Below are 26,429 nucleotides of genomic sequence, written 5' to 3'. Positions count from 1 at the left end.
GTGGCTAATTCCTACCACACGGTGGCATCATCGACAAATTACAGTTGAGAAAATCAGAGGTTGATGGTTGTTGACAAATATTTATTCTTGGTTGTAAAGATTTTCTACACTTAAAGGTTTTCCTATTTAATACAGGGTTGTTTTTTTCTTCAGTAGATACAGTTTTTACAGTTTTGTACAATAACCAATATTCATTAAAGCTGAATTTTACATTGTTTACATTATGAACAGACCTGTACATGGACAGAAGTTACACCTCATTCCTTTCAGTCTCCACACTAAGACTCAATCATCATCTTAAAACCACAAACACTAAATATATATATATATATATAAAAAAAGGCGTGTGTCAGAAAAATACTCATTTAAAATGTATCATTTTTCTCCAGTTTCAGTAAAGAAAATTCACCAGGTCAGCAAAAATATCAGGGAAAACAAAAAAAAAAAATCACTTTTTACTGCATTTTACTGTTTAGAATAATTGTTCTTACAGAGGTTCACTTTGTTGTGATCTTTAATATAATTTACAGGACGTAAACACGCCGCATGTCCGTGTTAATAGTGCGGAGGCGGTTTGTTAAGAGGATTTCTCGCTGGAGTGAAAATGAGCACGTTAGTGTGACAGAAGACACAGATAAATGAGCGTCACGGCAACGAGAGGCAATGTTAAAACCCAACGTAGACGCGTGACCTCCTTCATGCTCTTTAAAATGGGGGCCAATTATCATTGAAGAGACAGACGAACATCTAAATATTCTTCATATGACACAAAACAAAGCATTTCCAATATGAAATGCAGATATTTAGGCACCGTCTTAAAAAAAAAACCCAGACTGATTATAAAATTGCTCAAAATCGGCACTCATAAAAACAGTAAGAGAAGTATAAAATTAATTTCCCAGTCCCCCCTCCAAAAAAACCCCTGACTTTTCTCTTCCATTCCTTCCACTACAGATTTATTGTCAAACCTGCGTTTGTACTTCCATTAAAAACCTTGTGTCAAATTTCAGCAGGCGGTTTGTAACACAGGAACAGACGTTTGGCTCTTTTGGGCGCCCAACACTTCTTTTAAACGTAATCAAACCTTCATGTCAAACCAACTCAGTGTTTTTCTTTAAATCGCTACAGAAAATTCCTTCATTAAATCAACTTCAACTCAAAACATGCGCCCGTATAAATGCAGCTTAATATTGGTTCAATATATACAGCAGAGTACTACAAAAGTGCGGAGCTTTATTAAGCAGTAATGTAGGTAAAAATAATATAATACTGTCAAAAGGCAGGATTTAAGTCTTCATGCTCCTTCATGTGGCATTGCGTCTTTTTTTTTTTTTTATATATATATATTTATATATAAATCCACTCATTGTTCCTTCTGCCCTGCTTGATTTTAATACTTGGCCTGAACAGGGTCCACCGTGCACCGACTGCTACATTAAAAGAGGATCCTGCAGAAACACCATCACAGTGCAGTTTGGCTTTAACCTGGAACAAGTTCCACCCTGAAATCACCTGCGCCCCTGAGGCTCAGATCAGCCTGGAGTTGCGGAGGTACTGGATGAGGACTTTGTAGACAAAGTTGTACTGAGACAACGTCTGAACCATCATCATCCTCTGAGTGCGCAACTTCCACAGCACTTCTGGCACATTCAGAGGCTGAAACAGACGAGACGCCGAGTATGAGTGGGACAAAAGGGAGACGCAGCGTTTTATCTTGAAACACAGATGAGAAGTGTGTGTGTGTGTGTGTGTGTTACCTCATTGTGCTCTAGACAGGCTATCATGATCTCTGATAAGATGACCACTCCAGTGCGTCCCACTCCAGCACTGCAGTGGACCAGTACGGGTGGCGTTGTGTTCTTTGGGTCGCTGATGCTGTTTGTGTGTCTCCTCACAGACTGGACCTCCTCAAGGTATGCTGGGAACAGATGAGCATGCTCTCGTGAGATTTATTCAGGTCTGGGTTTCTCACTTCTGGACCTGGGGAGCCACTGTCCTGCACGTTTTAGAGGTGTCCCTGCTCCAACACACCTGATTCAAATGCTCGTCAGTAAGCTCTGCAGAAGCCTGATAACGACCCATTTATTTAAATCAGGTGTGTTGGAGCAGGGAAACGCCTAAAACAGGACCAGGAGTGAGAAACCCTGATATAGGTGAACAAATACTGTAGCTCTGTAACAATAAGTTCCCTAAACTAAATCTGGACATAATTAATCTTGCATAAAAAGGTTATTTTCATTGTCACAATGATCATTTTTATATGAAAATGTAACCAAGTCTAAGCGATGCAGGAGTGGAAAAATGAAAAGAAAAATTTTACCTTTCTTACCACAACTAAAGTCAAATAACATAATAAGAGATGAATGCATATGGCTGTTGGTCACAGGTGGGTTTCAAACCCAGGACTCTGGTTTTAAACTCCTTACCATTTGGACAAGATACTATAGTATGACATTTTTCAGTCATTTTGGACGATATACTATATAGTATGACGTTTTGGTGTGCTTTTAGACAACATACTATACTAAACCAGGGGTGTGCAAATGTTTTTATAACAAGGGCCATATTTGATAATGTGAAGATTTCCAGGGGCCAATGGTCCCTTTTTTTTTTTTTAAAACGGTAGCAAATTTGTGCCAAAAACAAAACAAAACAGTCACTGATTGCACTCACTGAGGAAGCCTTTAAAGTCTTCTGGACAACCGTGATCAGGCCAGTCTGTGTACTGCAGGTGCCAGACAGTCCTCTCCTGACCCGTCATGAGGTGTTTGATCTTCAGTCCCGTGGTGGCGTAGCAGCCGGACTCTGTGCGGAATCGGGTGGTGATTTTGAAGCGTCCGTACGTCACCGTGTTGTGTCGCGAGCCAAGTCGTGGCCAGTACCGGAAGCTCTTTTCTCTGCCGTTCTCCTGCAGGAGGGCAGTAGAAAGGTCAGTCATAAAAGAAATGGGGGGGGCAGTGATGAAAGTGTAAATATGAAAAGTTAACTCACCTCTTCAGCAGTAACCATTGCAATGATGGAAACCCCCTGCTCCCACACCATCTGCCAGAAGTCCTGACACGTGTTTGACATGGGACCTTGTGACGCGATGTAGTTCCACTCCAGTCCTGCTACTGTGATCTAATGAGGAACAAGTATCTGTTAAAACCTCCATCATAATGTCTCATTATTTAGAATTTGTGGAGAATTCCAGCCTTCTACACTGTAATTGTGTGTAGAACAGCTGACCAGCACGGTGAATACTGAAAGAACAATCACAAATACAGGATGTGTACATAATCCTGTACATGAGTGTTTTTCAAAGGCATGAGCACTCTACTTCATCTCTACACAACTCACTCTGATGTGTGACGCATTGATGTATCCCGTGTTGTTCTCCTTCGTGGGAACCAGCTCCACTCGGGTGCTGTCATAAGGCAGCACGTCTTGGAAGCGGTTTTTGTCGCCGCTCTCCTGCAGCAGGGCGATGGTGTATTCCCCTCCAGGACGCTTTGGGATTGTCTCGTACTCTTTCAACAGCTCACCTCTGTCCATGTGCTGCTCCAGCAATTTACACTGTACACAAGAAAGGTGGCAGTCAGTACATCACTGTCATGCACAATGCAGCACTGATTTACTTGACCTCCATTCGACTTTAGTTCTTCGAGTTCCTCGGTTTATTTTACACAAATAATGTGTTACAAAAACGTACGATTCCATATTGTGTGAATTAACAGCGGCACAGAAACTAAGACATCATACTTGAATTTCTATTACTGCAGTTTTACTTTCTATTACTGGAAATAATGCAGTTTACAGTACACTGTAGTGCAAGGTGTGGTTGAAAGGTGAAATGAAATTTGAATGAAAATTGATCTGTCCCTTTAAAAACAAAAACAAACATGTGCCTGTTTCTTAGAAATCTACAATTTGTAAAAACTACATAAGTTTGAGATTTACAGTGTGCATATTTAACGATTGAATTAGCTAAAAGGGTTTATATTTATATTTAAATGTAACACTCAACACTGAAAGCAAAACGCATCAGGATTCTGAACACTGACCAGTAATGACAAAGTGCTCTCTTTCATGCATCGTTCAAAACAAGTAATTATCCAGCAGCAGGTCACTCATACCAACAAACAAAACAAGTAGCTCCTACTCGTAAGATCTGGCTACTACACGACAAACAAGCAACATAAGCAAAAAAAAACACTGTTCATGCCCAAAAGATTGGTAATACAGTATATGAAATGAGTCACATTATATTATAGGCTATAAATGCCTAAACATAACATTTGTTACTGCTTTAAAAACCTGTTGTTTGACAAGCAAATCAAAACCGGTGCCCTACCCTCTCGTCATTAGAGGCTTGCTCAGGATCATCCTTGAGCTCGTCGTATATTGGCTGCCTGGACACCGACAGCCCGTTGAGCTTCGCCACCTTCAGTGGGCCCATCTTCTTCACCTCTGACCTTGATCCTTTCTTCATGCCCTGGTTTGACAACCGAGTGGAGTCGAGAGAAAAAGTGAGGATGAATGTGTGAACCTGACTGAGTAGGATTAGTATGAAGAGGGGAGGGAAGGCACGGCCTCGCTGAGGTGTTTTCAACCAGAATGTTACTGATCTGGTTTACCGAGTTAGTCCAACTTCATTCTTTCAATCTGTGTCAGAATGAGCCTGTTTGCATCATTCAGTGCCTGAAATGCATTGTGTATGCATTCTATTGTTATCATGACACGAGTCACAGACATCATGTTACTATAAAAAAATAATAACGCATGCAACAGTGTCGCATGTAAAATTAAACATTGTTCACGGACCAAAGTATTACACGGAGTATTAATGTGTGTCTGCAATAAGTTACAGTAATACTTTCCAGACATGTTTAAAACAAACTGATTAGCTGCTATCTTATCAATCTCACAGATGTCTGGAAATCTTAAGAAGACAGAAACACATTCTGATTTTCAGACAAGACAAGTGGATCGATACAGGTTTTGCATTTTGATACTTTTGAGTGCATTCACACGACATTCCTGAACCTCCCACAATTCCGCAATGGATAAATATAGTAAATGATATTTATGATTTTGAGGGGCTATAACGTTTTCACTCTGTCTTAAGAAAACAGTGTTTAAGCATTAAGTTATGGTCCAAGTGGGTTCAGTATGTAAGGCCTTTGTGTCCAGATTTTGTCAAGATGTCAAACAATTGATGGTGTAATGACCAGTTTTCCTTCTATTTTCTTCCCTTAGTATTATTTCTTTTGTTTGTTTATTTTATTTGTATTTTTTTTTTATTCGTACACTTTGTCTCCCAAACTGTAAAAGTTCATAAAATGTGACTGTTTTATATGGTTTGAAAAGAAATGTCTGTGTGTTGCAATTGATGCAGTCCGAAAATAAAGAATAAAAAAAAAGAAGACAATCTTCACAGATCTGTATGAATGATTAATTATCCGCTAGTCTGCAAATATTTTTATGATTTTCTACGCGACATGTGAAGTGAAAATAAATTAAATATCTTTATAGATCGTGGACTGGTGCATAATATTTGAATGATGAATAGTGTGCGCTTAAAACTACCACTGCATCATGCTAATTACATAATGAACTGACCTAGGATAAATAACACTCAATTAATGGGAGGAGATTGAGAAGAAGACGCACCGGAGGAGGCAAACCTTCCACTGTTTTCTTCCCAGGAGGCACATCAGACACCGGTCTCTTCTTGAAGTCCAGTTTAGGCTTCAGCCTGGCCTGACCACTCAGGTCTCCCTCTGAGACTGAGGGCATAATCCTTGGTTGTCTTAAGTCTGACAGCAGGTACAGAGGTTCAGTCTCCTGGATCAGAGGGTGAATCTTGTATGTCAGGGAGCTGGCTAGAGAGGGGCTAAGGGAGGAGCCTATAGGATATGCAGGAGGGGGCTCAATGGGAGTCTGCTGCTGAGGTGGCAGAGAGGAAAGAGAGGTCAAGCTGTGACGCTGCTGGGGTGTCTGCTCAGGAAGAGTGGCCGCAACTGCATCTTGAGAAAGTGGAGTGTGCCGTCCACTGTCATCCTCAAACTCCTCTTCTTCACCACTGCTGTGAACCAGCATGGTAGCATCTGAGAGAGACTTTTTGTGTCCGTAATGTACATCCTCTTTTATGTCAGCCCTGTCTTCCGTCTTTGTGTGTTCTAAGAACACACTGAGCTCCGAGCCTTGACCACCAAGCATCACTGGAGGAGGAGGAGGGGGAGTTGCAATTTCAGCTGCGGAACAAGACACAGTCCGCTCTTTGATTCTCATTCCCTCCAGACTTTGAGTCAGTCCAGCAATTTCAATGGAATTACGCTTTTGAGTGTGGTATGGTTGTCTATGTGGGGGTCCGCAGTAAAGAGGCTCTGACACTTCTTGCAAAGAATGAGCAACAGGGAGACTGTCCTCTTGGAAAGTCTGGACAGAGTGGTGCACACGCCTCGTGATCAGGTCCGGGTTGCTACTGCTGACATACAGGTGACGGGACAGGTCAGGTGTGCTGTTTGCAGGCCGAGGATGGGCATATGGGTAGGGGGGAGGTGGTCGGTACACTTGTGTTCTCATGATATTGGGGGCAGGATACTCCTGAGCTTGTTGCAACTGGACGTTAGTGAGCTCAGGGACACTGACTGCTCCGAAAACAGGCCGCCTCTCTGTGGGGTAAGGATATGGAGAGGGGCTGTTAAAACTGGAGCCCAGATGGAAAGGATAATGGTGGTGGTGGGCTGCTCCACCATGTTCCCCTCTTATCTCTGGTTGGCTGTAAACTAGAGGGTCTGGTCTACTGTAGGCGTATGAATTTCCAATGTTTAGGTTCCTCAATGAGTGACTCTGCCGGTGCTCTTGAGACAACATCATCCCCCCTCCTACTCCTCTGTTCTTCTGACGCATTACTGTCTCATAATCAGGAGTATTACGGTAGGAAGGTGGGATGAGAGCACTGTGGCGATGTGAGGGGACGTAGTCCGGCCTGGTGATGTCACTAGTGATGGAGGGATTGGAGGACATGGGTGAGGGCTGAAGGTAATGTTGAGGATTGGTTAGCGAGCTGGTGCTGTGGGCACTGTAGACACTGCCGTTACGTAAACGTCCTCCACTACTGTATTCAAGAGGAGGGCAATCCAAGCTGGTCTGAGAGTGGTAGTAATAACCATTCTGACTGTTCATGTACAGGTTGTCTGTAAGAGTAGAGAAAAGAGCAGAGAATTACATAGTTGTATTTAGGTGATCATGGAGCAAGCTTCGCAGTCTAAAAAAACAAAATAGCACTATGTGATGATCGAAGTTTCTTTCTACACAGCAGTTACCTTGAGATGATGTGTAAGGCTCTGTGTAATGGCCGTTGTAGTGCATTTGTGGAGGGGACATCATGTAGGCTTGAGGCTTTGGCTGTAATTCAACAAGAGAAGAATTCAGTTACTTCTCATAAAATCCACATACTGTTGACACATCTATACGTCTTTTAATTATGCACCATTCACCACAGATGTTGAAAAGTGTGTAGGAACAAGTATGAACATTACCAGAGATATTCTAGTCGATGATCTCCGTCTGACCGGGTTTACAACTGTGGGCTGGGTTTGTCTGGTTGGAAAAGAAATATGGGTCAAAAGAAAGTGACATAACCAAATCATAGTACTGTTGATTATACTTTTCCTTTTATAAGGAATATATGATAACATAAGGGGTTTCTACACATTTTTGGTGTCAAACTTTGGAGCACACACCAAAGTTTCAAATTTAAAGACTCATCTAGTTCACCATTTACTTACTGCACGTTACCTTAGTGCATCAGAGGAGTTCAGCAAATGCTTTTAATGTGCTTTCATTTAAACACAACTTGTAAAATGTTGGGGTAACACAGTTCTAACTTGGCGTTCAACAGCTCATGAGGTTTGAATAATGTGCCCTGTTAAAGGACGATACCCAATGAACTTTATTTATCGCATAAAAACTACTTGCTTCTGAGCCCGCAACCATATTAGATACAGAGAGTGTATTCGCTACAGTTTCTGTTAGCTAGAGCAATCGTATAAGGGAAAGGTGTTGGCACCTGCTTGATAGGCTACTGTAGGCGGTGGCTGATTGTGTTGCTCACCCCTTATCAGAAGGCAGAAAGGGACGAGAGAGCATTGGAAAGCGAGGAAAGGATAGAGTGAGAAGGGACTTCTGGGAGCCCTCAGAAGGCAGGGGGTCACACTCCTCTCTGAAGAGAGGAGGACAGTAGTGAGGCAACACCAGAGAGAAGACATACGACGACAAGGAACAAAGAGACAGGAACTAGGCGAGACGTCTTAAAAAGGGGGGAAAAACAAAAACACTTACAGACTACTCTTGTTAATCTTATAAAACTTGAGTCTGGCCAGACACATCCGGCACACATATTTGGAGGTTTCCATGTCTTCCTAAGAAAAAAAGTAAAAGAAAAAGAAAGTAATTAGATGGTGAGAAAACTTGTGCAGATGTGGTGTTTGTATGGTTGCCTATAGTGGCGTCCAAAAGTCTGAAAAGAGTTTTCCATTCAAGTCGTGTAATTGTTTATTCCCTAATGTACAAATAAAAGCATCCCTGTGTAAACCTGCCAGTAATTCTATACTGAATTTATCTTTGTCATTATCATTATTTATCATTCATACTGAAATGATCCAAGTTACTTAGGCACACAAATATACAGGTGCATTGTTGGAAACAGCTGATGGTAGTCTCCACCACAAAGGCCATTTCCAACGTTGCTAAATCTAATAAGAGATCACAATGTCCCTTGGGATGGGGTGAGCAGAGAAGATTGTAGTGGAAGCATAGACTTACGGTCTGGAACTGAACACTCTCCTCTCTGTTGGCAAGCTCCAGGGCAAAGAAGGACCTGTTGTGACTCATGTTGTTAATTTCATTCCACCTACACAGCCAATTAAAGCACAGTGGCAAAGAGACAGAAGGGGGGGGAGAAAACCAAACACATGATGTCAGTGCAGTCTCAAAACCTCACAGCATTTTAACAGAGACTGACTGCTTTTAACAATGCATAATAAAAACCCATAAACATGTGGGAGTCAACTTAATGTTATGTGGCGTTCATTATGGTATGTACATACAATTTAGCTAGGGTCACGACTGTTTGCTCACTCACGAGACTGACATCATGTTCCCACCATCCTTACCAGCTATTACTGTCTACCTGACTCATCACTCAGGCCAGGTTCTGGTCTAGAATGCATTAAGAAATGCATTACACAAGACAACCTCACCCATGAATGGCCATGAGCTAAACCACAAAAAGACCATACAGACGGAATCACCTGATTCAGTGCTATTACTGCTGAGAGTCACAAGTTAGCAGACAAAGCCTGTATTCAATGCTTCATATTGAGAGGTTAGCCATATTTCCTGACCGACACAAAAGTCAAACAAAGCATTCTCAAATTTGTTTCCAGGGTTACCTAAATAAAAGGAGTGGCCTTCCGTTTTTGTGCTTGACAAAGATGCCTTCGAGGCAAGATCCAATGGTGACATCTGCGCCTGTACTGTCCTGTTAAGATAAGAGGGCATTTGTTAATGTAAGAATAAACTATTTAGATTGCTTTTCAACCCAATAGTTCTTAAAGCTGTGCAGAAGTCACTATAACACACAGTTTTACACTTCCTTGAGGTCTGGGCTGTGGGAGATTACAGGATGGATCTGGCTCTAAATCTAGACCAACCTTGGCTTGATAACTTTCCTGACCATAGCCCTCCATTTTCTCCACCTCCTGCATGTACAACATCTCTGCCTCTGGTGCAGACAAACCCCTGAAAATGTATCAGAGGAAACAAGCAATGAAGGTACCTAACAGATCGAGACCAATAACACAGTTCTTTACAGAAGTTACATTTAACGTGTTGAATAAAACAAACACTGTAAAATTGGGTTAGAGGAAACAAGACTAGCCTCATCTGTGCTTTACAAGCCATTGTAAATCATTCCATTTAAATAACAGGGATTGTGTATACTGTATTACATAGTGTATATCCTATCCCAACATTGACAGACAATCTACTTGGGTCTGGAAAGATGCAAAAGAACCATGTTTTCATGATTAATATGTAAACAGATGTTTGAAATCCTGCTCACCTGAAAGACTGATATAGCAGAGCCACTTTCTGAGTGGCCTCCTCCAGTACTCGCTCATCCTGAATCCAGTCCTTCAAAAACAAAGTCAGGATTGCCTTATTGTTGGTATAAAACACAAATGAAGTCTACAATATCTAAGACTTTCCTTCATGTAACATGTTAAGCAAGCAAAATAAAACACTTACAATAGGGAACAGCACAAACTTCTGGAGGAACTCCTGTGAATCGTATCGATTGTCATATCGATAGTCTCCAAACGCAGCTGTGAATTTAAAGATATAACATAGCAAGTGAATAAACATAATTGGACATGATACATGACACATGACACTGATACCCACTTAAATTCAATTACATGTCTATTCCTACGTCAAGTACAGAGCAAATTAGACATTTACAGAATTACAGAAAGCTGTAGGCAGAGTGTATGATCATGATGACAAGACAGACTAATTTTAAGAGCGATTGCTTCAGTGTCTGACAACGTGGAGGTCCAAAACTGTCACAGCTTCAGGCTGCCTGCTGGCTGCATTCACAACTATCTGGAGCATCCCAGGCATCACCCATGTTCAAAAGCTACAACTGCCCTTCACTCCAAAATACCACACTCTGTGAACTACACCAGTTTATTTACAGCACAACCAATTCCAAGCTTCATCTATAATAAAAAAAATTGGGAGTACTTGCGAGACATTTCATGAGGCTTTTCTATGAGACACATATAGCAGGTCGGTCAGTTATTTGAACACGGCTGTAACAGTAAGTGATCTCAGCAGCTCTGCTATGCTAACAGCCAGGTCAGTAAGCTGCAGTGCCTTTTATAACTTTGTCAGTGGGGTTTGAGATTCTTCTGCATGGGCAAAAGAGGAAGGATGTGTGTGTGTCTCTCTCTCACACACACACACAACACACTGATAGATATAGTGCATCCCCTAGCCCCTTACCATTTCACCTAAATGCCAACCCTAAGCATTAATCTAAACCTAATCTAACATTAACCAAAAAGACAAAATATTTACACTCAAAAAAACTTTAAAAGTTGGGCGATAGTGGTGGTTTTTAGCCAAAATGTAACCCTATAACCATAGAATTACACACTGACTACAATGATTAAAAGGGTAACTGCAAAGGGGTTTGCCAACACCCAATATGTAACAAACCTGTGATTTAATTTGGGAGAACACTTAATAAACTGGCACCAACCACCTTATTTCTGAAAATAAGTAAATAAGCAAGTAATTCTGGATGTAGATCATTTAAACATGCGACTCCTAATTATATATAGAGATGCAATTTATTGAAGTGCTTAGCCCTAGCAATTACCTTGTCTGAGAATTAAAGTGAATTTAACACTTTTTCCCATTTAACATTCATGTTATTTGGCTCGTATTAAATATTGATATTACCTTGCACTGCCAGGCTTGCTAAACGTATAGCTTGTTCTCGTGAGCATGAGATCCTGCCCTCCAGAACATCCTTTTTCAGCTGCAGATAATACTGATATCTGTGGGGAGTAGAGGTAATAGACAAGCAGCCAACAACCAAACATGATTACTTCACTTAGGTATGCACAAACAGCTGTAACAAATGCAATAGTAACAAAACACCTAAGATACAATATTTAGACCATCATACTGGTGTCCACTATGTCTGCTTGGCAGTTGGCACTATAGATGGCATCACTAATGCAGACACACTGGTAATTGGTTCTACGCAGCTTTGTCTATTTCGAGCCTTGAACGCCACCTTTGCCTGAGCAGAGCTTATTTAGACAAACAAAAACATATCTGATGTGGTTGCCTACAATTTGCTTGGCATCCAGTTCACAACTAAAATGTATGGCTTTGGATTGATGTCAAGAGTACTGTTAGTAGCTTAGAGAAGACAACTCATCATACCTCTAATGGAACATTACCTTGTAATCTCCTGTTGCAGCTGGGCAACACTGGGTATATAAAACACAACTCCAAAGTACACGGTGGGCTCCAGCCCATACTTGTCCAATTGCTTTTTCAGTGGCTTCTCCAAGTCAATCCACCTCTGCTGGTTTTGCTTATTGAAGTACCACAGACTGAAGTACGTTATCTAACAAGCAAAGGACGCAAGCAGACATGTTACACTTCACCAAAAAGGACAACAATTAACATTGAAGCATTGTAATTACACTAGAGACAAAGTACACTCACTAAAACGTATATATTTAAGCACTTAATAGCTATTAAAATATTAAATAATTAACAAACTGCTTTGATTATATTTTAACAAGTTTGAGTGAGTTTGTAAAGTATAAATAAAGTAACATATATGCTCTGATTTCCTTGCTCCTCTATGACAGTAAACTGAAAATCTCTGGTTTAAGGACAGAAACTACTTAAGGGATGCTGTTATTTGATCCACATTTTTACACATATTTTGCTGATCATTTAGTGACAGAACAGCAAACAACTTTATCAAGAAAATATTATTAACCACTGATGAAAATAACTGAGTTGCAGCACTGTATTAAAGACAAGGACAATATTATTACACTGCGTGAGATTTTTTTTTATTTAGTCACATATAATAAATATCATTATGTTGACCAAGAAAAAAAACACAGAAAAAGCTTTCTAGATTTACTCAATGGCGAGTCTTGTGACTGTCGTACATCCCACTGGCAAGAGAAGTTACCCCTGTGAACTTTTTCTTACATTATTGTGAAATAATGAATTAGGTTTGAGGTTGCAAGTAAATTAAAATCTTTGGCATTGTTAATCTGTGTCATAAATGGCATGTTAATTGATTCCACATCACATTGGCTGTATTACCATTTTCTTCTATTGATTTCTACTATTGATTTTGCAAGGGATATGACTGTCAATACTTAAGGTTACAACTGTTTATGTCATTATGGTTAATGACATACATATACATATATATATATATATATATATATATATATATATATATATATATATATATATATATATAGTGAATGTGATTTTACATCCTTTATTTAAAGATTTAATTATATGACCATAATGCTTTTCAGTATTAAGTTAGCACGAGTCAAGAAGCACACCACAAAAACAACTTATCTTTTTTTGCCGAGATAGTGACTCTAAAACAAGAGACAACAATCAGCACTTGTATTTGCAGAAAGAACACACATACCTCTCTTAACTCCAGTCTCTGGGCAACTGCCTCCAAACATTCCTGTCCAGTGCTCTCCACTGAAAGTGTAAACTCAACAAACTCTCCATTGAGCTGCTGAATCCGAGTGACAAGACAGCTCTTGCTTGAAACAGTATACCTTCTAGTCCTTTTGAGTTTAAAGCCAAATGGCAAGGGCATGTTTCACGCTTCCTCTGAGGGGGAAGGTCTTCACTTGGCCCTGAGAGATTATCCTCCTCGCTGTCCTCTTAAAGGTTTTGTGAATGTTGCAAGGTTCATCATCAGCGAACAGATCTGGAAAGCAAGATGGAAAAGTGTATGGCATACCAAAACCAAAGCACTAAACGACAGACGGCATGCATGGAATAAAAGTCATAACTGACATTAACCTATTACTTAAGAGCGTGTATGATTGGTTTTATTGTAAACATATGACATGAGGGATTCTTTCCATCCCGTTTAATCATTGTATGCCAACGACATACCTACGAGATTGAATGTAGTACTCACAGCTGGGTAACCAAAACAATATCTGTCGTAAAGTAATCCCAAAGTTACCAAATTGGTTGTATTAACATTTACCTTAAGATGTCATAATTAAACGTTTCTATTATTTCTAGTGGACTGCCCTGCTTGACAAATAAACGCAAGTCTGACATTTGTTTGCCATTTTCCGAAAGGTTGTGGTTACATTAATCCCCTTCCGCTGATTAGTCAGACCCAAACACTCAAGAATTACCTGAATCAATACGCAGCAAAATAAATGCAAAATCCCAGTTTTTCTGCACCACATTACAAACTATCGAGGTCGCTTACCTCAGTAATTCTCAACCTTCAAATATATGTGTACAAAATGCGTGGCACTTTACCAATTACACCAGTATTATAAGTAAAGAGTAATGACCAATGTCTAAAAATTCGTGTAGCTTTGACGCTAGCATGCTAACTTACATCCCAGCAAATAGACGACACCCTTGGGAAGCTGACGTCGCCGGTAAATATTTGGGGCAGAAACCTTCACCGTTTCCAACAGGTGCAACCTCGTAGCCCAGTCAGGATTCAGTCTTTTGAGGTTTCACTATCCTGGTCAACAGATAGGCTACTTTCGAGACACTTCTCGGAGCTATAGGTGGCTAATTTGTCTGAAGTTAGTTTCTGGATTGCACCCCATGCCTCTTGGTCCGACAGTTCACTCAAGTTCCAAGCGTGTTTCGCTTCCTGGGATTGGAAGAGCAACAAGTGTATTCCGTATACATCCGCGGCGGCTCTATAGTTTGGCCACGAGTTAATAAACTCCACAAATACAAACGGGCGTATTTGAAAACCCCTATATATTCGTAAGGGAAGTAGACTTAGCCGTATTTGCTTGACCTGCCGCTTTAAAGTGCACTATAGTTCCTCCGCGGCGGAGGAATACATGGAGGTTTTGCGAGCCATGACATCAGACAGCTGGAATGCCGGGTGGTGAAAATGCCACAAATGGGACGCAGCTGCCTGGAGCAGCTCTCCACCGCTGACCTGTCACTTTACCTTTAACGTCCTCTGACAGCTGTAATCTGCACACACACAGAACATCATTAGAGTTTTCTCTGCAAATGTTTGCAAAATAGCCCAAGTTTAAGGTCCGGTCCCAAAATAATGGCTGTGCATATTTCCTTGCTGGATAAGCACTGACCATTTTAAATAATGTTTTAAATTACAAGATGCAAGCATTTAAGAATGTTCCTTTGACTGAATTTACATTTCTGCTAACAAAACACCTGAATAACGTTCAATATACTATTAATCTATAAGTATGCATCTGCATTTTACAATACCAAGAGATACTTGAGGAAAGTCACTTTTTATAATACTCAGTAAAAGTCTTAAAGTAAATTACATTTACTGTAATTAAGTATCAAAATTCATTTTCTGATATAAAATGTAATTGAGTTTTATTAGTAAAAGTATTTAAAAAAGTGATGAGTTAGAATTGAGCCATGGTGGTTATAAAAAATTAAAGTACTGATACATGAATTTTGTACTTGAGTAGTAAAGCTTTGTAAACAATGCTGTAATGTGACAAAGTACCGTATACTTTGTCACATTACAGCATTGTTTACAAAGCTTTACTTATAGAAAAATATTTAATTTCTTTCATCTGAACCTACGCTTGTCTGCTAAAAAAACAATTACAGGATTTTCAAACCATGTGAAATTGTCCAGGCACGAGAAGAAAACAGGGGAATGGACTTAAATCTTTTCAATTTGAGGTGGAGAACAAAAATCCAACGTGATCAAATTATGACAACTTTGATTTTTATTTCGTAAACAATGAACTCAAATGAATTGAGACAGAGAATGTTACGTTGATGTAATTACCAACCTTTGAAAATATCCCACAATCTCATGAAATCAATATATTGAGAGTCTTTATCTTGTAAACCTGCACTTAATTAAGTAATGGTATGAAGTCCCTAGAATTACTTTGCTTCACTGAGGGAAACCACACTTGTTTTTGGTGGTCTTCACTGGTCTTCACTGGTTTCCCCCAGATTCCAGACATGATACGAGTGAGTTAAGCAGATCATTTGTAAGCTCTGGTGTACTGGAGGTGGATATGTTGGTTGGCTCTTTAAGAAATTCACGCAGCTTTTCCACTAGATGGCGCATTTTACCCTAAAACAAGCAATGCAATTAGATGCATGAGAAGTTACAGGCTACTATCCTGATTCTGCCTTAAAAATGACATACTCACCTCATCGAGTTGAAGCCGATTCATGTCAATGTGGTTCTTTATCATCCGATCTAGGACCCTTCCAGAGAACATGGACAGGGATGATTTTAGGAGACTGTAAAAGGCAACTGTCTTACTTACTCCGATACCTGGTACCCAAACATGTCAACAAACCTGTCAGACATATGCTTCCTGGATAAGATATCCTCTGTTACAGCAAAAATAAAATTGAGGTACTCAAATTCCTCCCTGTAGAGGAAAAAAAAACAAAAAAACAACTGTATCAAGATTAACCGAAACATCACACAGTCAAATCTTTGCACGTATAGAAGTGCTTTTTATCTCAATAAAAGACCTACACAGACAACTTACTCTGCAAAAACGTTAATCACAATGGGAGATTTTGCGCCTTCGAGTGATGCCCTGGAAAACAACAATCGTAGAGATTTACAACTTTACATTAAAGTTCAACATACTATTTTAACTACAAATTTACCTGGATGAGGAGTCACAGAAAGGATGACTCTTTTGTCTGGATGCTGATAAATATGTGCCATTCAACTCCTCCTCAGAACACTCTGTAATGATCCCCTATAAAACAAAACAATAATAAAAATAATGGCTTGTGTGAAATATGGCTGTAAACTGAAAATCCCTTTTAGAGTCAGAAGTAGGAAACTTACTGACAATCAATACATGCAAAATGAAATTACCTGAGATGGCTCATCAACATCCTGTGCGCCTTCTGTGTTTTTTTTGCTGCACAGAAAATATAGAAGACAACATATTTCAAGACATGGGACACACGTGCTGCATATGCTGAATAAACTGGTGCTAAATGTTTAAATACCTCCTGTCACTGGTCTCCTGTTTGGAGTTGGTGCAGTCCTGAGTGGGCTTCCTTTGTGGCGCTCTGTAGCAGCGATATTTTTCCATGATTGAACTCGTGTCTGACTTCAGGATCTTTGGGGTGAACGGCCTGTCCTGGGTAAAGAGCTCAGAGTGTTTCTGGACCAGGTCTACGCTGGACGGCTTCTGGACAGTGCGCTGGGAGGTCCTGTGGCAACTCTGACAACATTTTACTCAATAAAATATTGAACATTTGATTTGAAAAATCTATCACCTGCTCATGGAGGAACCAAGATGTTGATGGAATTTCCAAATGGGTAAAAGCATGAAATTTAAATTAGTTTATTCACAAATTACAATGTTTTTTTTCCCCATGACTTACTGGAACATAAGGATATTCAAAATGATGGATGTGGATGTGAGTAATTTTTTATTTTCATTAATTTATTGTATGTGTTATTCCCCCTACGTATGTTTTATGTTTGATAATTGTAACAAATGTCCTCTGAAAACAATAGACCTACATACTAAAAAAGTTTTGAGTACTTTTGAGTAAACCTCTCTTTAATCGAATGTTTCACACGTACAACACATTTTCTGCTGATGCATTAAATGATGAGCGTAAACATCAGTGACTGTGGATGATGTCTCACCTGAGCTGAGGAGGCTCTGCTGCTGTATGAGACATACTGAGCTGACTGAGGACGACTCCCTTCCCTGAAGCGATCCTTCTTGTTCTGGTCATTGTCTGTAAGCAGGTATGTAAAACTACATGAATACCCAACCTAATATCTTCTGCACTTTCTAACTACAAAGCAGTATATTTCCATATTTGATGTGGTTTTTTTTTAAGGTTGCAGCATCCTTTGATCACGGGCCAAGAGAGTAACCAACAGAACAGGTCGTCGCTGACAGTAAAAGCAGCCAGAAAAAATATTGCATACCATGATATTTGTCCTGCTTGAAAAACCTCACTGTGCTCAAAACAATAGAATCAATATAACTTCGAACAATGGCTTAAACCAAACCACAACTGCAACCACAGATAGACAAAAGCAGGCTCTTTAGATCATTTACTTCAGACCGACAGTTTAGATTTACAACATGACAGTTACTGCCGCTGCTCTTTAATGAGCTTTGTATGAATTGTCGTACTGTATTGAGCGTACTGTTGTCTGTACAGTCACTTGCCAAGTAGCTAAAAGCAGATTGTGTTTGCCAATACTTCCAAAACTATTCAACATTGGCGCAAAAGTAATGATTCTAGAAAGAATGTGTTGATGTTGAAGCTTCATTGCATAGATATACAGTCGTAAACAGTCAGTAGTTGTATCTGCTCACTCATGGGAAAATGATTTAACTTACTTAGTTCTTTAATATTTCATTTCATTTAAATACTTACATTTTACACTTTGTATCAGGCTTTTGGGTGCTGATGTATCAATGACAGCTGTAGGAGGCAGAAATGTGAGACTATCACAACAGATGTTATGGAAACAGCTACATACTCATCATATTAAGCATATACTGCATGCAAGGGCTTCATCAATAAATGATCATGATGTATTCCATCCATGTCTGATTCTGATACCTTTGGCTGAGTAAACCTTTCTGTGGTGATACAGCATGTCTTTGATTGTGGACTGTGTCAACTTGCTGGACAGGGGAGGTTTGTTCAACTGCATGGCTGATCCAGTCTGAAAACCAAACATTGAACTGAACCACAAAATGTCAGATTTACAGCTGAAAATGCAGAATAAATGCTGACTTTGAGCTTCTTCTTCTCCCAGTTACTTCTGGGAGGCTGTACACTAAAATGTGCAATGATGCGCTCCACAGGTCAAAGTTCCCAATAACATTTTGAAGTAGTTACGTCACCGCTATGGTAATAATATAACACATTTGTCTGACGCTGACAAGTGATCTGTACAGATCAAAGGCAAAAGAACAAGAGAACTATCAGCAATCACACTGGCTTCCATGCTTCCATGCCTTTGATCAGATGGCAGCTTTTTCCCATTACTACCAGAAACAGTTTAATAATTCAAAATATACTGTATGATTACAATACACTGTAATGTAACATAAATGTACTCAGCATTTCCGATCAGCCAAACTATGCAAATTAATTTTATCTATGAGCTTATAATTCAAATGGAAACCTTAATGTCTCAGATTATCTGCTTGTGTTACACGTTCTTCTAACCTAGAAGATGTTTAGAGCCTTCGCGTCCCTCATGTGGAGGATTAAGCGGTAGAAGATGGACGGATGGACTTGGACAGGACATTGTATGGTGATGCCGCAACAGGTGAGATCATCCTGCAGGTCAAACCACCTCTCTTGGTTTTGCTTGTTGAAATAACGCATGCTAAAGAAACTTATCAAATAAGCCAAGCAGCGGTTCTACTTTACTAGATGACACTCAAAGTGCTTCACACTACAGTTTTGCCATTTATACAGCACAGAATATTATTATTAAAAAGTAAAGGGGGCTAGATGGTGGTGTAGTGGCTAGCAGTGTTGCCTTGCAGCAAAAAGACCCAGGTTTGTGACCTTTCTGCATGTGTGTGTTGATTTTCTCCAGGTTCTCTAGTTTCCACAGTCAAAACATGTAGAGGTTAATTGGAAACTCATTGACCATAGGTATGAACATTGTATGTCTCTGTATGTAGGCCCTGCAATAGACAGGCAACCTGTCCAGAGTGTACGCCCCCTTTTGCTGTTGTGGATAAAGCAGCAGACGTGTTGTAATAATGGCTGCATATCAGAATCAGAAGAATAGAAAATTTATTGCAATTGTAAAAGACACTTTCTGGTGACATCTGGAGTCATCTTATAGTAGCTACATGTGAGAGATATCGGTCCAAACAAATTGCTTTTCTAGAAACCGGAAAACAAAGCTAGTTAATAACTGGGGACACGGCAAACCACTCCAAACTAAGGATGCCACTAATTTAACACACAGTGCAGTGGACTATCCTAATGTTACAAATCGAATAACACTTTTTTAACAATTGTAGCTCACCTATTACTCATGGATTCATCTGCATGTTGACAAATCTAAAGCTTTTGGTAAAGATTTGAATAAAACGTGAACAAGGCTTTTAAAAACACAACCAGTGTTGAGTCACATTTACGTGACTATACCTTCAGAAAATTCAAAATATTACATTTCTTCCCTCTCACCTGGTCACAAAACTCAGAACTCATCATCACTGACAGAAGCAACTGTGCTTACATGTTGCTCATTAGTGGTCTCCACATTAACCGAGTTATTGCTGGACACATGAAGAGACTCTGACAGATGTCTTCCCAGATCTTCGAGCTCTTGAGATCGTCCATCGTGACTGACCTCGGCTTGGTCTTGATTCAATATTTCATCACTGGTTACAGACGTGTGTTCGCGGTTTTCATGGCTGACTTCTTCATCAGTTGCAGTGTTACTGTTACCGATTTCATTTTGATGGACGACCTCCTCACTGACACCTGTATTCTCAGGGAGATGCTCACTGAGACAAGGAGAGCTAATTAACTTTTCCTGATTGTCGCTCTCCTGGTCCTTTTCATTTGTTGTTATTGGTGACGCAGTCCTGTCAGGAGAACATACGGGTGTAGACACTAATAAGGCATCAGTGAAATTAGGCGAATCGCACTGTTTAATCAGTGACGCGTAGGAGAAAACGTCGTCGTCTTCTTTGGTCCTAACTTGCTCCCCCCCTGATTCCAGAAAAGGCTGGAGAGAGTCAAGCAGATCACTCTCCCTTTTTTCAAGCTCTGTATTGGAGGTGGTCGTGTTGGTTGGCTCTTCAAAGTCTTTACGCAGCACTGCCAGAAGGTGGAGCATTTTACCCTAAAACAGACGATGAAATCAGATGCATGAGGAGTTCCAGGTGCCATTGATTGCTTGGTGAAATCCCAACAACCGGCTAAATGCATTCGTCCTCCTGCTTTAAACTTACATACCTCATCGAGTCGATGCCGATTCATGTCAATATGGTGCTTTATCACCCGACCCAGGACCCTTTCAGAGGACGTGGACAGTTAAACCAGTCATGACTCAGGAGATACTCAGATATGTGTACACATGTGTTCACATATCGCATCCAAACGTTTCCACAAACCTGTCAGAGATGTGCCTCCTGGATAATATATCCTCCGTTACAGCAGAAATAAATTCGAGGTACTTTAATTCTTCTTCCCTGTTGAGGAATAAACGAGAAAAACATATTTCAGGATCAAGAATGCATTATTTTAAACTGTTCATACTGTTAAATCCTTCTATGCACATGCGACACATGATAAAAGAGAACTTACTCTGCAGATGCTTTCTTCCTACTGAGAGATTTCTTATTTTCTGGTGAGGTCCTAAAAGATGAGACGTCATATATTGCAGAACTTCACACTTAAAGAAATAACATATGGCACAATATGACATTGAAAAAACAAAAAATTCCATTTACAATTTTAACCTGGATGAGGAGTCAAAGAAAGAGTAGTCTCTGCTCTTGTTTATTCGACTCTTTTGTCTGGACGCTAACAAATATGTGCCATTCGACTCGTCCTCCGACCACTCGTGCTCCGTTACGGATCCCTGTGATACAACAAAGGGAATTCAATATTATATCATACATTTCTCATGGCCCCTGCGATGGATTGGCGAACTGTCCAGGGTGTACCCCGCCTATCGCCCCATGTAGCTGAGATTGGCACAGCACCCCCCGCAACCCTCCGGTGGAGGATAAAGCGGTAGATGATGACTGACTGACATTTCTCATGATCAAATACTTATTTTAACTTGTGTGAAACGTGCCAATAAACATTTCACTTTCACTTTATAATTTATGATAATATCAGCATTACTGAACTTGAGCCAACAGTTGGGAACTTTACATTAAAAAATGTATGAATAATTGCATATTTAAATTTCTCAAATTTACCTGAGACGGTTGATCAAATTCCTGTGTACATTCTGTGGTTTTCGTGCTGCATAGAAAAAACAGAAGACAACACATTTGAAGACACTGGCACACACACACGCACATGCTGAATCTACTGCTAAATGGCTAAATACCCTCTGTCACTGGTCTCCTGTTGCATCAGTGTGTAATCGTTGCAGTCCTGAGTGGGCTTCCTTAGTGGTGCTCTGTAGTAGCGATATTTTTCCAAATATGAACTCTTATCCGTCTTTAGGGTCTTGGGGGTAAAAGGTTTGGGGTGTGTAAAGTGCTGTGAGTGTTTCTGGAGCAAGTCTCCACTATAAGTCTTCTGGACAGGGTCCCGGAAGGTCTTACAGAAACTCTGAGCTCCTGAAGCCGACAGTGAACACACTGACTGCTTTCTGCGCAAAGCTGACTCTGGGCTCCGGGACTTTGATTGTGATGCTGGGCGAGAGTGATGGGAATGCTCCACTTTAACAACGTCCTTAGCGTGGAATGAAGTTCTGAACTTTGAGCTGGAGGCCATGGATGCCCTCGAGCAGAGATATGAGTTGTCTTCATACTGCAGGGATAATCTACTCTAAAAAAACAAAACATTTTATTAAATTAGACATTGCACATCATGAAAAAGTTTAACTCCATGTGATATGGATACAACACAACACATCAGTGACTTTGCCTTGATGTCTCACCTGGGCTAAGAAGCAGGAGGCTCTGCTATCGTTCTGTGAAAGAGAATGAGCTGACTGAGGACGACCTCCTTTCCTGAAGCGATCCTGCCTGATGTGGTCATTGTCTGTAAGCATATGAAATACTGAATGAATACAGGGACTACTGTCAAAACTGGCAGCAAAGCAGTTTACTTTCATGGGTTTTCAAAAAGTTCAGACACCTTTAATCCACTGCATCCTGAGGGTTATTATTTAAAACTCCAGTTGTCTATATCTACACTCTTGAAGATTCATACCCTGAAATGACTTTGCGTTATCCCAGGAGAACAAGACTTTACTGCACGGAGGTATGCAAGGGTCAGGAAAGCAAGCACGATAGCGTGATAATAGGAAGAAAGCATTACTGGAACCATTAGAGAGGAGCTGCTTCCTGTACTCAAATGTGATGACTAGCAGCATTACGGTATATGATTTCTTATCAAAGCTGTTTTCAGTGCCGCAGCTGCTCTATGCCTTTCCCAGGAGCGTCTTCGTGAACTAATGAACACTTCCGCAAACTGGCAGAGGACTTTTCACTTGATAAGCATTTTAACTAAATACTGGGCAATTTCACACGGCTGTTGTGCTAAATCCAATATGATTTACAAAGCATGGACGCATTAAAATCCATAAGAGTTAATGAACACAACGATGTAAAAGAGACAATACAACATTTCAAAGTATGAAGCAACACATTGTGTTAAAAACCAAGAAAAAGAGGTGTGTTTTAAGAGGAGATTTAGAAACAGGCAGTGAAAAGCCCTCCCTCACTTATACCATGTATGAATGAGAATCTACACAGAAAACTTAGTTCCATAGTTTGGGAACCGCATCCGCAAAGGCCCCTGGGACAAGGAGCAGCGGATCAGCAGACCTGAGCGACCACGGAGGAACATCGGTTGAAGGAGGTCAAAGAGGTAGAGTTAGATCAGCACAGGATTTAAAACCGAATAAAATTATTTCTAAATTGACTCTGTAATTCACAGGGCATCAATGGAGGTGGGACAGAAAGGGGGAAATGTGCTCACAGTTATAGAATAAAGAGCATTGCAATGTTCCAGAAACGAGCTGTGAAGGCACAGATCACCTTTGCGAAGTTATGCCTCGACCAAACAGACTCAAACTTTACCAAGCCTCTTCATTTTAAAATAAATTAACACATATCCAAACAACTTAGTCATTTAATATTTCATACTTACATTTTACACTGTGTATCATGCTTTTAGGAACTGAAGTATCGATGGCAGCTACGGAAGAAGGCACACAATTTGTGATTATCACGACATACATTAATTACATTTGCTGCGCAATTGAAATACATAATTTTACCAAGTTTTCTAAAGAAATTTGCCTGTAAAAGCTGAAATGACATTCAAAATCTTATTGTAAGGGTCATAATGAATCTCAGCCACATGGCTCACCTTTAGCCGAGTAAACCTTTTTGTAATGAGACACCATGTGATCTCTAACGATGGACTGTGTCAATTTACTGGATGAGCGAGGACAGAAAGCTGAAAACACAGGACATGAGACAACATTTAATACACTGTGAAACAAGGGTCTTGCTTCGTATTTTTGCCCAACACTCCAGTCACTAATATTAGCACATGTGAATACTTACGGCTACTTTTCACTGTCTGTCCTCTCCTGCCAGTACTGGACCCCAGTCCTGATGACACACTCCCTACAAACAACATTGTGGATTAGGATTTGAGGATTGACAGTTAATGAATGGTTAGAGCATTAAGGATTTATCAGACGTGCTAGAATAAGAAATACCACATGTATATACATTCTCAAATGTGATAATTTTCTATTTTAAGAAAAGATAGATAGATAGATAGATAGATAGATAGATAGATATTGAGTCATGTTGATACATATACAGTTTTCCATTAGGCTTTGATTTGCCAAGATGGATGGATGCTTAAATTATTGTATTAATGTGATTATAATAATTTCCAATTCCTTTCGTACATTATTTGGTGATTGTACATTCCTGCTTCGTACATATTTTTATTGTAATAGAAATTCAATGAGGTAATGGTCAGTATTAACTTGACTTGATTCTTTTTATTTGGTTATTGGTGTAGACCAGGATTACAGTCATAAATAATCATAATAAGGTACTGTAAAACTCTAAAATAGTGACATTATTGAAATCCTTTATTACCTGAAACTGTTAGCAGCATTTAGATTCATGAACAGTTGTTTGAGTAGAGACAGTATTTGGACACATGAGCAGCATGAGTTCATCCTCAGTTCGCGGCGATTACTAGCAACACAGGGAGCTAATAATGCTAATAGCGTAATTCCATACCCGTTCTCGATTCCATGATACAGTCACACTCAGCGTATCCCATTTTCCTCGTAAATATCCCGGGGCAGAGACTGTGGAGCTCGGAGACATCCCAACACGACAGTGCACACGACTGTAAACATTTTTGACGCTGTAATGTGGTGAAGTAACGCGATGTCAACAACCTAATGCGAGGTCATAAGCAGATGAGCCGCTCGGCAAAGCTTCCCGTCGCCATGATGGTTGCTACGGCTGCTTTCGTCATCACGCACAAGCGTACGTAAAGCACGCCACGCCCCCCTGGTCACAACAAAGATGACAAGGGACCAGTGGTGTGCACAGGGGGTGCCCTAATGGACACCCTGGTGCCCTAATGGACAAAAACACAGCTAGCTAAAGTTCCCTCTCGAGTGGTAAAAGCACGAGGAAACTTGCCCACCAGCATCAGTATCATCAGATGATTTAAAAAATTAAATTATTTGCCAAATTTCATATCGAGTTGGGAGCTTTTATTCTAAAAAAAATATTAACTTATTCAAATAGATTCTGTTGCTAGACTTGACAGTTAACCTAAACTAAATGTTTGGTTTGGAAAAATAAAAATGAAAACACTGCTGTTGTCATAGAGACAGCCAGGTTTAGGGAGTAAACAACTACTTTCATGTGTTCTGCACAGTAAATATTAACTCATCTCACACACATTTGTCTTCACAACAAGCTGGTGATTAAAGACAACATCCACATTATTGTTAATTTAAGGCAGCAAACATGACGTTTTAAGGCACTCTGTCTGATGAAAATACGATGTTTTGGCCTAAATATTCAATTGCTTACCAAAAAAAATTGTCCCTCGACCACATTTTCTTGCTTATCCCTGTCCTGGAAGATGCCCTTACAATGAAAAAGGCTGCTGTTATGAAGTTCCCCATACTGCCCGACATGAAAGTATGCTTAGAGGTAATGATATTCAGTTCGGTATTGAAAATGCCCATCTTGGTGATAGAAATGAATGCTGCCTTTGATAGTAAATTTGAGTTTTCACTTTGGGAAGCATGGGGATACAGTACAAAAACAGCCAAAAAAGTGAACAAAGAGACTAAAAATGCTACATGAATAAACTGTGTCTAAACATTGTAAGATCTCTGGGTGTGGTTGTGGTATTTTTGTTCATTATACAAGTGGGTGGAGCCAGTGTGAAGCCCATAATGTGCAGGAGAAGCCAGATTATATTGTCCTGCACAGTCTTAAACTCCTGCATGTGCCTGACAATTAAGAGCAGGGTTTTATAGCATTGCTTCCACACTCTGTGCTCTGAATTATATTCAAATGTCTTTCAATATTCAAAGCATGAGGGTACATGAGTTACAATTCAATACAGCTCCTCTAGGTCCGTGCAGTAATAACTATCAGTCATGCATGACAGGACCATCTGATTTGTCTGATGAGAGATATTAGAACTAGGACTGTGACTTCAGCACTTAATACTCACAAAGGAATAGATCCATTTCCCAGTTTAAACTTAATAAAAAAATCAAGTTTCATATAAGTGGGGCAGCAAAGCAATATGGGCACCATGAAACTGACACAGCTAATCTGCATTATGCTGCTGGTCGTCGATATGATCTTATGACTTCATTGCCTGACCCGTTCTTT

The 26,429-nt window shown here is 40.0% G+C and overlaps 3 protein-coding genes across 6 annotated transcripts; all 3 read right to left on the bottom strand.

Moving 5' to 3' along the window:
• Positions 1–60: 60 nt before the first annotated feature.
• Positions 61–14,625, bottom strand: ptpn21 (protein tyrosine phosphatase non-receptor type 21). 2 transcript variants are annotated; one of them, XM_044047394.1, is made up of 20 exons: positions 14,216–14,625; positions 13,265–13,558; positions 12,027–12,196; positions 11,518–11,615; positions 10,297–10,373; positions 10,112–10,182; positions 9,702–9,789; positions 9,441–9,529; positions 8,812–8,899; positions 8,329–8,408; positions 8,102–8,209; positions 7,527–7,587; positions 7,311–7,392; positions 5,653–7,181; positions 4,334–4,474; positions 3,340–3,555; positions 2,992–3,120; positions 2,674–2,908; positions 1,758–1,918; positions 61–1,656 (listed from the first exon to the last, which is right to left on the bottom strand). In XM_044047394.1, exons 2-20 carry the CDS (start codon positions 13,442–13,444, stop codon positions 1,528–1,530), a joined length of 3,732 nt encoding a protein of 1,243 aa, XP_043903329.1. In that variant the 5' UTR covers positions 13,445–13,558; positions 14,216–14,625; the 3' UTR covers positions 61–1,527. The 2 variants fall into 2 exon arrangements, with proteins under 2 accessions (XP_043903329.1, XP_043903330.1); XM_044047395.1 differs by lacking the exon at positions 8,102–8,209 and having other exon boundaries at positions 14,216–14,624.
• Positions 14,626–15,565: 940 nt separating this feature from the next.
• Positions 15,566–19,273, bottom strand: LOC122783237 (spermatogenesis-associated protein 7-like). The gene is made up of 10 exons (XM_044047939.1): positions 18,421–19,273; positions 18,232–18,279; positions 17,483–17,577; positions 16,831–17,048; positions 16,694–16,739; positions 16,477–16,571; positions 16,353–16,403; positions 16,155–16,229; positions 16,002–16,059; positions 15,566–15,922 (listed from the first exon to the last, which is right to left on the bottom strand). The coding sequence occupies exons 1-10, from the start codon at positions 18,539–18,541 to the stop codon at positions 15,782–15,784; spliced, it is 948 nt and encodes a 315-aa protein (XP_043903874.1). The 5' UTR covers positions 18,542–19,273; the 3' UTR covers positions 15,566–15,781.
• Positions 19,274–19,600: 327 nt separating this feature from the next.
• On the bottom strand, positions 19,601–25,031 carry spata7 (spermatogenesis associated 7). Of its 3 annotated transcripts, none has more exons than XM_044046767.1 (12): positions 24,798–25,031; positions 24,099–24,161; positions 23,899–23,988; positions 23,677–23,724; positions 22,460–22,563; positions 21,902–22,347; positions 21,768–21,813; positions 21,291–21,421; positions 21,145–21,195; positions 20,952–21,029; positions 20,794–20,851; positions 19,601–20,680 (listed from the first exon to the last, which is right to left on the bottom strand). In XM_044046767.1, the coding sequence occupies exons 1-12, from the start codon at positions 24,838–24,840 to the stop codon at positions 20,030–20,032; spliced, it is 1,809 nt and encodes a 602-aa protein (XP_043902702.1). In that variant the 5' UTR covers positions 24,841–25,031; the 3' UTR covers positions 19,601–20,029. The 3 variants fall into 3 exon arrangements, with proteins under 3 accessions (XP_043902702.1, XP_043902703.1, XP_043902704.1); XM_044046768.1 differs by having other exon boundaries at positions 21,300–21,421; XM_044046769.1 differs by lacking the exon at positions 24,798–25,031 and adding an exon at positions 24,651–24,791.
• Positions 25,032–26,429: the final 1,398 nt, after the last annotated feature.

Source organism: Solea senegalensis, linkage group LG16, assembly GCF_019176455.1.
Source record: "Solea senegalensis isolate Sse05_10M linkage group LG16, IFAPA_SoseM_1, whole genome shotgun sequence".
NCBI lineage: Eukaryota > Metazoa > Chordata > Actinopteri > Pleuronectiformes > Soleidae > Solea > Solea senegalensis.
Note: the sequence above shows the minus strand (reverse complement) of the source record. Positions and strands in the feature narration are given on the sequence as shown.